The sequence below is a fragment of the Neospora caninum genome, chromosome XI, assembly GCF_000208865.1.
Source record: "Neospora caninum Liverpool complete genome, chromosome XI".
NCBI classification, from domain to species: Eukaryota; Apicomplexa; class Conoidasida; order Eucoccidiorida; family Sarcocystidae; genus Neospora; species Neospora caninum.
Genome location: NC_018397.1, coordinates 3,656,302 through 3,668,893, shown reverse-complemented (window position 1 = coordinate 3,668,893; position 12,592 = coordinate 3,656,302). Strand labels below are relative to the sequence as shown.

General features: G+C 54.3%; 2 protein-coding genes across 2 annotated transcripts; both read right to left on the bottom strand.

Annotated features, from left to right (window-relative positions):
• Positions 1–136: 136 nt before the first annotated feature.
• On the bottom strand, positions 137–4,555 carry NCLIV_057340 (hypothetical protein; the record flags this gene model as incomplete). The annotated part of the gene is made up of 5 exons (XM_003885290.1): positions 137–2,180; positions 2,584–2,896; positions 3,178–3,266; positions 3,660–3,707; positions 4,425–4,555. 5 exons carry the CDS (start codon positions 4,553–4,555, stop codon positions 137–139), a joined length of 2,625 nt encoding a protein of 874 aa, XP_003885339.1.
• A 3,102-nt stretch (positions 4,556–7,657) lies between these two features.
• Positions 7,658–8,305, bottom strand: NCLIV_057330 (conserved hypothetical protein; the record flags this gene model as incomplete). The annotated part of the gene is made up of 1 exon (XM_003885289.1): positions 7,658–8,305. The coding sequence occupies one exon, from the start codon at positions 8,303–8,305 to the stop codon at positions 7,658–7,660; it is 648 nt and encodes a 215-aa protein (XP_003885338.1).
• Positions 8,306–12,592: the final 4,287 nt, after the last annotated feature.

The following is a 12,592-nucleotide window of genomic DNA, read 5'->3' as shown; positions in this document are numbered from 1 at the left end:
CTTCGGGCTAGAATTTGGGTTCGGCCGACAGACGGACAGGGAGTGTTTTTTTTTTCGCGAGACTCTTCCATTTTTCGCTGCTGCGTCTTGACAGTCATCTCGAAGCGGCCGTTTTACCCTCCGTTTCTGGCGACTTTCATTCAGGTGAAGAGTCGATGGGGAGGTTTTCGGTCTCGGGAGACGCGATTTCCGGCGAGTCGAAGCAGGTGGCTTCTTGAGTGTCTTCGAGCTCGCTGTCTCCTTTGCTTTCTCCCTTCTCGATTTGCTCTGCCTCGCCCCAGTACACCTCGAGGAGATCTTTGATGGCTGCAGATTCCTTCTCTCGCCACAACTCAGTTTGTCTTCGCGTAAGTCTTCCCTCCACTTCGGGGCTCCGGTCGGCCGCAGGGCGGCCGGCCTCTCGAAAGGAGCTCTCGCTACTCAAAAAGCTTTCCCTCAGAGGCGACGCCTCCTGCACAGCCCGCCGTCTCTCGCCCTCAACTCCAGGTGAGGAGTTTCCTCGCCCCTCGAAAGCGACTTCGTCGCCGGAGAGCGCGAGACGCTCGCCTCCGGGATGCGGCAGCGGCGCGAAGGAGACATCCGCGGCAGTGAGGCCTCGAGCCGCAACTCCAGAGGGCGAGAAGGCCACGCGGTCGAGAGAGAGCGACGACAGCGTCTCGCTGTCTGTGCGCGACTCTCTCGCGGCGCTTCTCGGCGACGAATTCAGTTCCTCCACCTCGGAAGAGGCGCTCGGGGCTGCATGCACCCTTGGGCGTGAGCCGAGGCCGCCCGACACCTCGGCCAGAGAAATAGGGTTTCTGGCCCCAAACGACCCCCGTCCAAATCGCATTTCCGACCCTCCAGGAAAACAAGCCAAGGAAGCGTTCTTGTCCGCGCGCTTCGACCGCCCGTGGACGTCGATTTCCCAACTGCATGCAACCCGCGCTCGGGGAGACCCGCCTTCCGGGTGACCGCCGGGTATACGTCCACCCGGATTCTCTGAATACGCCGCGAGAGCCGCTTCAAAGTACGATGAGCAGGCCAGCTTCGGACTGCCTTCGGGGAGATCCTCAAATGTCTCTTCTTGGAATGCTCTCCGAAACGGAGTCGCCGCTGCACGCGCTGTCTCGACTGCATGCGCGATGGCGGCGTCCTCGCCACTGTCCCTCGGGCGTGGACTGTCTCTCGGGGGCGCGGACAGGCTCGGCTCCTCTGTCCCCACGAGAAACGGCGTCTCGAGTCCCCAGGGCGGCAACGCCGAGTGCTTCTCTTCTGCGTTGCCAAACGATTCGCACGCTTCAACTCCGCCGCCCTCCCATAGCGGCGCCTGCGCATGCATCCGCGAACTGCACGAAATTCCCCTCTCGCGCGCCGAGGTCGTGCGAGGCGACGGCGGCGGGAGGTGCCTGTGCGAGCTGGGCCGCAGTGTACAAACCCACCGCGCTTCCTGCGCAGGCCGGAACGCCTGGAAGCCATCGATGGGCGGAAGGGGTCTTGGCGCGGGGCGAGACGCATGCAGATTTCTTTGCTTGAGCCGCGCCGCATGTGATCGCCTGCGCTCTGCAGGCAGCGCTCGTGCAGCGGGTCGGCAGGGAGAAAGCGAAGAAAGGGACGGCGTCTCGTCATGCGACCTAGGAGTGAGACGGGGATTTGCAGAGCCAGATGGGGGACTGCTGCCATGCGCAGGTTTCGGGGCAGCCTGCAGCCTCGAACCGGCCCCGGCGAGGCCCGCCGCACCCCGAGGAAACTTGGAAGACGACGGGTGGGAACCAGGCAGGGCGCAGGGGAGACAAGAAGGAGAAAGAGCAACAGAGGGCGGGAACGCCGAGCAAAACGGTGCGTCGAGTTCTCCCCTTGTCTTTAAACCTGCAAAACACCCGAACTTTGGAGTCGCAGTTGCTCCATCCGGCTCGAAGTCGGGTCGGGAAGAGACCAGGCGATTTTCCTGCGCCCCACAGACACAGGACGCATGGGGTGTATGTACAGCCGAGAGCCGCGCGGAGGCCGCGGGAGGCTCCTCTCCTGAGGCTGAGGAAAGAGGAGCCCCCCGCGGAGACGAAAGTGAGGGAGGCGCAAGGCGTGGACCCAGCGCCGCTGCGGTGTACGGACAGTTCGCCCGAGGTGGAAACGCCGAGTCCCCCCACCAGGAGGGATACGTTTCTGGAGCGGACGAGAAGCCAGCGGGCGCTTCCGGCAGCGAGCTGAAGCAAAGCACGCAAAGACACAGGGACAAGACAGGCTTCATCGACACGGGCAGAACTCTGCATGCGTCTTCCCCCGTGAAGGCTTTCCCGATGTACGTAAGTGTGCATCTACAGATAGACATAGATACAGATAGACACGGATGGATACACAGTCTGATATAGACAGATAGATGCAGACTTCGATACACAGACCTCGACAGGGACGGATAAAGATATATAGACTGACGGAAAAGACAGATACACACATGCAAAGACTTCCATATACCAAAATAATATACACACATCGGGACGAAGTTAGTTTGCGGTTAGCCACCTTTTCCCACAGGCGACGCCTTGTTGCTTTCATTTGCATTCCACTTGGGAGTCATTGACTCGGCGGGGCCGCCTTCCATTTTCTTACGAGATTGGAGCGGCTCTCGGAGGCACAAAAACCGCCGGGTCTCCGGCTCGCCAGTCGCTGCTCGGTTTTCTGGCGACAGCGGAGGCGGAGTGTCCTGGCGAGCCTGCGAGCTGGCGAGAAAAAGTGACTCTTTTTCTGCATGCGCCGCCGGACGCGGCCGTCGCGTCAGCTGTGGAGACACCGGCCGCGCCGTCTCGACAGCGAGGCGCTGGAGAGACAGAATCTTCTCGCGGCTCCGAACGCGAGGGCGTCGACGTTGCCCACTGGAGAGGGACGAGCCGCTGAGCTGGCGTGAGACTCGAGTAGCCGTTTTCTGGAAACAAGGAAAGACCGACAGACGCGGGACACAAAACAGAGCGACCCTGGTTGAATCCGCGACACGCCGACGCGAAACGCAAAACACGAGGCATTCAGTCTCGCGGCAACAGGGAGAGGAAGGGAGGGAAAGCAGGTGCAAAATGCAGCAGGAGGAAAGACGTCGAGGGCGAAGCCGGAAGGACGGCGGCTCACGCGAGGCGACGGAGCGTAGGAAAGAGACCACGCAGAAAACGCAAAAAAGCGAAAAGAGCGTGAATCAACCAGGAAGCTACCTACGATTGACAATGTCAACTAGGTCCTCGACGGAGAGACTGTGGAAAGGAATGCCCGAGTTCTTGAGAGACAAAACGCCAAGGACGAAAGTCCTGTCGAAACAAAGACACCGAGGACACAAATCGCGCTTCGAGTGCGACGAAGAAACATCTGCGCGAGATAAAGCATTGCTGGAGATTCTGCAACCCCAAGGCGCCACGCGAAACAGCGCGAGTCTCGTTAGTTTGCGGCGCCGGGATTGGACTGAAAACTCTTTCGCCAGCCTAGGTCCCCCTCAACCTCGATCGTGAGGAGGTTATCAGAGACTCCTGACCGCCAAGATCCTCCGCTTCTCTCAGACCGGCCGCTGCTTTTCTCTGTTCCTTTCCGAGGCATGCATTCCTCCACAAAGTCTCATCTTGTGTTTCCGTACTCTCCGCCTCTCCCGCCCCTGTTCTCTGCGTCTACCTACGGCTACTCTCCCTGTCGGTTTCTTGTCTCCTCACCATTTGACAACGGCTGGCCAAGTCTGTTCCGTGAAGGCCTCGAGATATCTGCGTCAGCGAGAAGAAACAAACTTTGGCAGAAATTCAAAAACTCACCGGGCACGTCAGTCTCAGGCGCCGCAAAACTCGAGTTCACGTGGTTCAGCAGGTCATGCATTTTTAGGAGTCTTTTTCTGAGGCAAACGGCCGACCGGTGTGTCAATGCTTATACGTGTAAGGTGACCAAAAGATGCATGCAAATGCGTTCCTTCGGTTTGAAATGGACACTCAGAGGTAGAGAAACAAGAGACTGGGGTGTCGGGGAGAAGGCGACAGGGACCGGATTGGAAAGCTGCGGAGATGACTAAGTTTGCGCTTCAGGAACTGACAAATCGAACCAAAACGAAGACACAGCGACGGTATGCTTTAGTGTGCATACACCGGCCGCATCGACGCGCGCGTGTTTTGCCATCTGTGCACTCTTGCAGATCTAGTGGCGCGTCCACCGACACCCGGATATACGTGAAGGCATGAAGACGCGCTTGTGCACCTGTCATCCTATTTCAAATGTTTAAAAACGCTTCACGGAGGAAGAAGGACGAGGCATATCTGGCGGCGGCAAAGCACAGATGGAGACACGACGGCGTGAAGTGTTTGAGACCTTCCGAGAGCAGAGCGGGGCGCCACGTACACAGAGCAACGCGTCGAAGGCCTCAAGGGATTCTCGTGGCAGGTGTGCGCGGGAAACCAAACGGTTGACAAGGAAAGACTGGAAAAAGTGCTGACCTTCGGATGAGCTTGTTGGCGAGCCATTCGGATACGAGGACACTTTGGCACTGAGTCGAAGCCTTGCGAAGGCCCGTCGAAGACGCCAGAGAGCCTCGGACGCGCTCTCGCCTCCAGGGCGCGGTTACCATCGTCTCAGCCGGGGGCTGAAGCGAAGAGCCGGAAAGGAGACAGAGAAGGCGGGGAGAGCGCAAGAGAAGACGAGACAGAAAGAGCTTGGGGCCAGAACTCCGGTAAAGCGGAGTGGGAGGGAGGCGAATCCGCGAGATTGCAAATGCGCAGAAGGTAGCACCTTTCTGGACTCAGAACCTAAGCAAGCGAGGGGCTACGTGTCGGGATTCCGGACGTCGAGCCACTTGCATTGGATCTGTGTGGAGCTAAGCGTAGCCATGTTGAACTGGAGAAATCGGCTGCCTTTGTGCGTGTGTGTGTGTGTGTGGGGGGGGGGGGGGGGGGGATAGGGCGCTGATAAAAAACGTGTTTTGATGGGAAAACGCGCCTCTTCCCCTGAAACGCGTCTCCTGCCCGCGGGTCAAGTGGTGCACGAACTGAGAGCCACGCGGTTCCGAGCCGCCACAAGGTTCCCTCTTAAAAATTTCGCATTTCTCTTCAGATGTCTCCCAGCGGGGCGGCTCGGAACAGAGCCAAAAGAGAAGGGACACCTGGGCAGTGAAACGTGAAGCTCTGGGTCCGGAAACAAGAGCTTGACGAGGACGCAGGCTTCTGGGAAAAAATCATCCTGTGGACAACACCTCGGATACGAGCGTGGCATCACAGACGCACGCCAACTTGTTTTGCTTCTACGATCCGTGCCTCACGTAGAGCCTTGGAGTTAAAGAGGTGGGAGGTAACTGGGAAGAGAAACTTGCCCTCTACTCAAGCACAAGAGGCTACCATGGTTTGAAGATGAGTGTCAAACACAGAATGTGTATCGAACGGAACGACAGAGGAACGCTTTTTTGTCACATGGTGACTGGTTGAGAGCACACACGCCCGTCGAGCGGACACAGCATAGACGCAAAAAAGGGTAAGGGAGAACACCCAGAACGAAAAGCTTAGAGAGCCGTACTGTTTCTCGGTTGCTCAATCGGAAAAAAAGGTCGGTAAACGGTTGCGCAAAACGGAATGCTGTTGGACAATAGGAAAGAAAGACATGGCTGTCTCAGAATCGCTACGGGGGAGGCTCAGAGTCACTACGGCGGGCAAAGCTTTTCGTTAAAATCCTAGGAACCAGATAACATCCGTCGTGTCGTTCGAGAATCTGAGGATAACGGCGCCTGAAATCATTTAGGCAGTCTTGCAATGAGTCAGTTGATGGAAACATGCAAAAGACAACCTTGAGGACGAGAACCTTCTCCGCAACACGGCGAGCAATAATGCTGCGATTTCTGCGCATCTGTATCCGCAACGACCGACCGGCACGAAAGTGGGCGGCGTGTCTGTGAAATTCTCAGGAAAAAATCGACCAGGCTCTATTATCTGTTAGGGGAACCGACCTCCCGGAAACGGCGACATGTGTGAATCTCTGAACAGTTCGGGATTGAATCAGAAGCAATCAGTGGAGCTCAGTGCATGCCATCCTGACCGCCCGCGCGCAAGACAGGACTCTCTACTGGAGTTGCCGTGCTCCCTCCCGTCCTCTACGATTTTTCCAGCACATTGCAAGTGCCAGCTTCGACGCGTTCGCATCTCCATTTCTAAAGAATCTGTAGGCGGAAGACTCCTCGGAAACCAAGACATCAGATACGCCTCACCAGTGCAAATATCGTGATGAGGGGAACCGATACGGTCACGAAAAAACACCGACAGATGCGCTGCACATGGCGGTTGTTTGCGTGCTTCATGCCATTTTTCCCCCGTTAGGTTTCGGGGACTCTTCTTCTGTGAGCGACTGGCGTTATTCTTTCAAACTTTTTGAGGTCCTGGTGAGTTGCCTTTTGATCAGGGTGAGTCCTAGTGTATTTGTCCACCGTTGGGTCCTAGATCCCCTAGTGTAATTGACTCAACGAGGCAGCAGGAGAAGAAATCGCCAAAGCGCGTGCGCTACTGTCGAATTTCTGTGTTTGACGACTTTCCCCTCCATCCTCAACGTGCTCTCAGGCCGTACCAATGTACGTACACTGCCCTTGGCATTGCCGTATGCAGTCGGTGACCAATGCTTGGTAATGGCGAATCTACAGATTGCCGCCGTGACGCTTCAAGACGGCGAGAGAAGAAAGACCCTGGTAGAGTACGTCTCCTAAACCGTGCAGATTGTGTTGTGATACGGGCCAGTTTCCTTAAGCTACGATTTTGCGCTGGCCTGAGTGGCATACACTCGGAGAAACACCGACGCCCGTGTGCCGAAGAGACATGAGAAGTTGCTGGAAATGAAATACCACGAGTTAGCCTGTGGCTTGGATTTCGGAAAGAGGGCTTACCTTTGCCTGTGTTGGTGGTAACAGTTTCATCGGGCTATGTGCAGCACTTCGGACGGGCTTCAACGCAGTGTGCACGACGAAAACGCCAGGCTGCAAGCATTAGTTTCCTTATCGTCTCTTTCGTGGCCGACACGGCACCATTTAAAAAAAATTGGGTAATAGCAGAAAGAAGGGGAAAGTGAAGTGTCTCTCTAACACTTTTCCCTTAGCAGACACCTTCTGAGGCTCCTCCGTACCACCCCACGCGATTCTTGACACTCAGGTTCCACGGACCGTAGAAAGCCCCTCGCACGCAACCGAGGTCTCTTGAAACACATTTTACACACGCGCAGGATACCAGTACTCTTTCGCTCAGCAACAGCTCCAGTGTAAAAAAGGGGTAAACACCTGTATATCATGCCAGCGATATGAGAACAGCTCCTCAGCAAGACTGTTGTCACCCGAAACGCTACGACGAGTCTCAACCACCGATTTCATTGAATCAGAGAATAATCGTCGCGAAATCCATGAAATTCGGGCATATTCGTGCTTTCAGAGAGGAGCTTGGTGCCAGACCCCGAGGAGTCGGTCAAAACTCAAACGCTATACGGAGCTGAACAGGCGGTCTGTTCCTGGGCCGATCTAGAAATCCCGTTCCAATCGTGAGAAGACGCAAATGTCCAACGAAGTTGGCGAAGATTACTCCGTACTCTAGAGACCTGATGTTGCCTTCTGTCAAATGAATTCCGGCCTCCATTCCTGCAAGACGTGCAACGATTGCGCTCTCTACTTAGAAAACGTGCGGGTATCCCAGCCTCTGATCATCAGAAATGCTCATGATTTTTTTCGGACGTCGCGATCGTCGTCTGACGATCCGTCACCCTCCTCTTCATAATCGCCACCACTGCTAATCGTAGGTAAGGTGAGATCGTCTATATTTTCTCCGGTATTTTGCAGCTCTGAAATCGCTTTTTTATACTCCGCCGACGTTTTTACCAACCTCTCTTGCGCTTCATCGATCTTCTTTTGTTTCTTCCTCTGTTTCCTCCCCGACAGATGCTTTAGTTCTTCTTTAGCCTTTCCCATCTTCGACTGGAGCTTCATCACATTTTCCTTGACAACCAGCATTTGCTGTTTCAACTTTCCCACATACTTTGCCGCCTTCATTTTTGCTTTTGTCCTCGAGGACGAAGTCCAACCGGACGAGGTTTTTTTGTTATACTTCCTCAGCTTCTTTCTAAATTTCTTCATTAATTTCTCCTCTGACTTGAGTAATTTCCTTTGGGATTTCAATTCTTTCCATATGTCGGCCTCAACTCCTGTTGGCGCTTCGATGCAGATGCAGAAAACGACCAAACTGATCACAGCGGCGAGCAGAGACAGCAGCGGCCGTCGCCTCGGCCGGCGAGCCTCGCCTGGGGTTTGCGTCAAGGCGCCATGTGGCTGCCGCGGCGCCACAAGCGTGAAATCGCTCTCTTTCATTCTACCCTCGCCCCTAACTGAATGAGGCTGGAGAAGACGTTCCTCCGTTTTCCGCGGTCAGAGAAGCCAGCGGATGGCTCCTCCTCAACAAGTACGTGATCTTCCAACGCCAGCGATTGCGTCGATAGGACTGCGGACGGAAGCGGCCCTCGATCACACTTGAGAAAGTTTTCGACTTGCACACATTGGGGGTTCTGGGTTATCCTCAAAAGACCGCGCTTTTCCCAAAGAAGAAGTGGAGCATGCTGCGGGTTTCAAACAAAAACAAAGGATCTGCAGACCAATCAAGCTCAGCAAGGAGCGGCCGCAGGAGTTGGCATTTGGCGCTGATGATTGTACTTTGAAGAGGTGGGGCAGTGGGAGTTTCTTTTTTCTCGAAAAGCGTTTCTTTGCAGGTTTCAAGCCGTCGGATCAAACGCAGCCTGCCAGATCAGAAGCATCGGGTAACGCAGCCGAGGTGTCTAGAGCGAGGTTCTGCCACGGCGCCCACTACCGGGATGAAAAAATAAGCTGAGCATTTCCCCGCTGGAGACGAAGACACACGGGGAGGTTGAAAAGGACGGTTTGTTTTCCTGTGTACGATCAAACAGTGCTCTTTTTCGAGACACCGCACAATCCTGCAGCCGATAGAAACGCACGAACCCCCGCTCAAGACAAAAGGCCTCTGCTTCTCAACGCGACCTCAAACAGCCAAAAAGCAGCTAGGCACGCATCCCACTTTGCACAAACTTGCCATTCAGGCGGATTTATGTTCCAGAAAAATTCTTCCGTGACAGATAACCACCGGTTTTTTTTTCAGGAGAAAAGACAAGAATGTTTTTTCCCATGGATGCCAGCGAGAACGATGCTGTGTAACTTTCTTCCCGTCTCATTCCCACCGGGATATGCCGAGGTCAGCTAGTGGCTCGTCGCGTAGGTGTCGCTTCGCTGTGTTCTAGCAACAACAACGAAAAACGCGAGCGCTCTGCTGCTGTTTTTTTCACTCTGAACGCGAAAAGCCTGCACATCCTCTGCGGTAAAGAGAGGTGCTCGGATGCTCGCTTTGTCGTTGCCTTTGGCTATCGCGGCGATATCATCTGCGCATGGCTGTTTGCTGGCATGTTTCAGGGAACATATCCGATCAGGTCTTCTCGGGACTGAAGGAAGCCGGTTCACCAACTGAATTCCAGTTTTTGTGGGGGAACGTGAATCACGCAGCAGAGTTGCTGAGAGCAGATACGCTCGTGGAAAATAGTCAGCACAACTTTGTCAGACTCCGGAGTTCCCCATTTTTTGTCGCAGTGTCTTTTTCGGGAATCAGGCGAGTGATAGTGCCCTGGCGGTCGCGAGGCTCGGCTCGAAGCGACTCTGCCGTGGGCGGAGAATGACGAAAAGAGCGAGCATTTGCCGCTGCCTGCAGAAATTGGGGAAAGGGCGGGGACGTGCTTGTGGGTAGAAAGAAATGCTGTCTTTCTGGAGACCGACCTGCGCAGATCCCATTTCCGGGTCCAGGGCATCATTTTCGTGTGTCTGGATGTTTTCGACTCCGCACACCTTGCTGCGAGTGTGAGGCAATGCGGCCTTTTCCCTCTGGACACACATTAGCCTTTTCTGCCACGAGACAAACTTTCGGCCATGATACACGCCGGTGAACAGACAGACCACCGCGGCCTGAATTGATCGGGCACGCGTCGGCAATTCAAAGTGACTATCTTCACATGGTTTGATAGTGCACATCATTCTCCGTACACATGGGGAGGAGGCATGTCGTGCAGCCTACATGTGGGTTCTTCTGGTGCTAAAAGAAACACTTGCAGTCCACCCCCCCGGCAAAATGTGCCACAGACATAACGGAATGCACATGCGGCTGCATCCGTTTCATGGGAGAAATGGATCTCCGTATTAGTCGTGCCAAAGCCATGAGCAGCGCGACTAGATCCAGCTTTCCGTACCATTTCTTTTGCCCTATAATCTACGGTATCCGTACAGCAGTACAATTCGAAGCATCCGACAGGTTTCGTAAGGATTCAAGGACTAGCCGTTCACACACGCACACTACGCATTGCCCTGATGTATCAAGACAAAAATATATGCTATGAGTGTGCATCGCTACACGAAAGTATCCGCCTGTTCTCTACATGGGAATGACCTCGCGCGGTCTCCGATCGATGCAATAACAATCGTGGGTCATGTCTCGTTCTCAAATTTGCGTGACGTACCGGCATGAGGTATCATCATAGGCAACTGAGCGCTTTTTCGCACTGAAGGTATGCGCTCAGATGAGAAACGTGAGATTAAAGGTCCCTATGGTGCGGCGTTTTTCCAGGGTTGCGAAAAAGCTGGAGCCCGAAAGGAATGTCTTTTTTTGAAAATTAATTTGTCTGCCGGTGGTCACGCACCGACACTCCAAACACAGCAAAAACATGTTGCGAATACGATGCACTCGCCGCTTGCGGAGACGGGCAACCACAATTTAAACACATTCGTATGAAGAAACCCGCAACTCAGACACTTTGTCGTGGTCCAAATTTCCCCAGGACGCGACCTGCGCAAGGAACCGTTCCTTGCGAGTCCCTTCTCGAGTCGGCGAAAATCGTTCCTGCTTCGCCATTGTGTTCCATAGCGCCTGAGAATAGGGCCTGTTGTGAAGCCTTACATCTTGACAGCTGCCCAGCACCTCATGAGAATCTTTTTACCCTCCTCCACCAATTTCTGTGCATCTTTTTTGTTCTTGTCAGGGATTAATTTGTTTGATTCCGCCGAGGCCAGTGCACTCTGCAAAGCCGAACAGTTAGTCCCCAGTGCTCTCTTCAGATCATCGGCTTTACGCTTTGCCTTTTCCGCTTGCTCCTGGAGCTTTGCCTTGTTGCTTCCTGTTGCTTTATCAGCGGCCTTCCGCGCCTTCCTGGCTTTCTCGTCGGCGTCTTCAGTCGGCTTTGTGTTTTGTTTCACATTTTTGATGGCTAGCTTCAGGTCAGACAAATCGAATTTGGGGTCTCTCAGCCGCAAGGCAGTTGTTGGAGTTCCACACGTGAGTAGAGTCAAGGCCGCCGCGAGTCCAAGAAGGGAAAGAAGAGGCCTCCGCTTGGGTCGAGACTTACCACCTGCGAACCCTTCGACGCCGCGACGCTTGGTAGCTCCATGGTTGTTTTTGCCCTGGCCAAATATCACAGTTCAAATTCGACAGAAAACAGCAAGTCGACTCTGGAACAAAAATGAATTGCCGCAGAATGTGAAGCGACTAACAGCAATGCGGTCCAGACAACAGGAAGGGGACCAGACAAGCCGGCGTTGACAGGCGCGAAGTTGAGAGGCCCGTTGCAGACGGCTGTTTACGCGCGGCCCGCACAGACCAGACACAGGTCCCGCAAAAGAGCAAGACCACGCCAGGGGGCCTTTGGATCTTGAGCGAAAACAAAAGCTCGAGAGTTGGAGGAGCGACGAAGACAGCCACACGCTACTCTTTTTGTAGTGGACGACGGAGATGGGCGACATTTGTGTTTTTCATAGAAACCGAGCATTCTCGGTGTATGTGTGTTTCCATCGTTCCCCCCGGACGCGCTGGGTCCACTAGCTTCCGCTAGATGCCCAGCCCGATCAGGACCACTGCAGATTTATGAACTCAGTTTCACGCGAAACTCGATTCGTTTCGACACTTCACACGAATTGCTTGCGGTAAAGAAAAACGAACGACCTGTTAAAGAACTTCAATTGGGAACCGGCGTCGACCGTTGAACAGCCAGGGCTGGAGCAATCCCAGCAAACTGAACGCGGCTCCTCAGCTTGCGTATCGTCTCTCCTGTTGCTGAGGACCAAGGACGAGGTACAAGCGTTTGTGGCAGTGATGTGGTTAAGTCGAAGTTTCGTTTTTTGCTGACAACGCTTTGGATCGAGGGGGAGCGTACACAACCTTGCCACCTTTTTTGCCTCAAGCCTTGTTAGCTGCCGGACCCAAACACTGACGGAGGTATCCGCGGAGAGAATCGAATGCTCGGTAGGGTCGTTGCCTTGGTGTAGACGCAGTGGTTTTCTTCTTTGTCAGTACTATCGCCACGGCCTGGGAAAACTGCAGATACTGAGGGTAAAGTGTCTGGCGAAACGGTGAGTCAACGTTTGAAAGAAAAGTCGACACCAAGAGAACTAGAGGAGAGACAAAAATTCGTCAATCATCCCAGCGTCGTAGGCTCTAGCTGTTTAGAAAGAAGCCACGCTTTCGCCCCCCTCTTGCCACTTGCTCTTCCTACACACTCTCATACTGTCCTTTGAAAACCCTGAGGGCGTGGTATTTCGTAGCATCGTACCGAAATC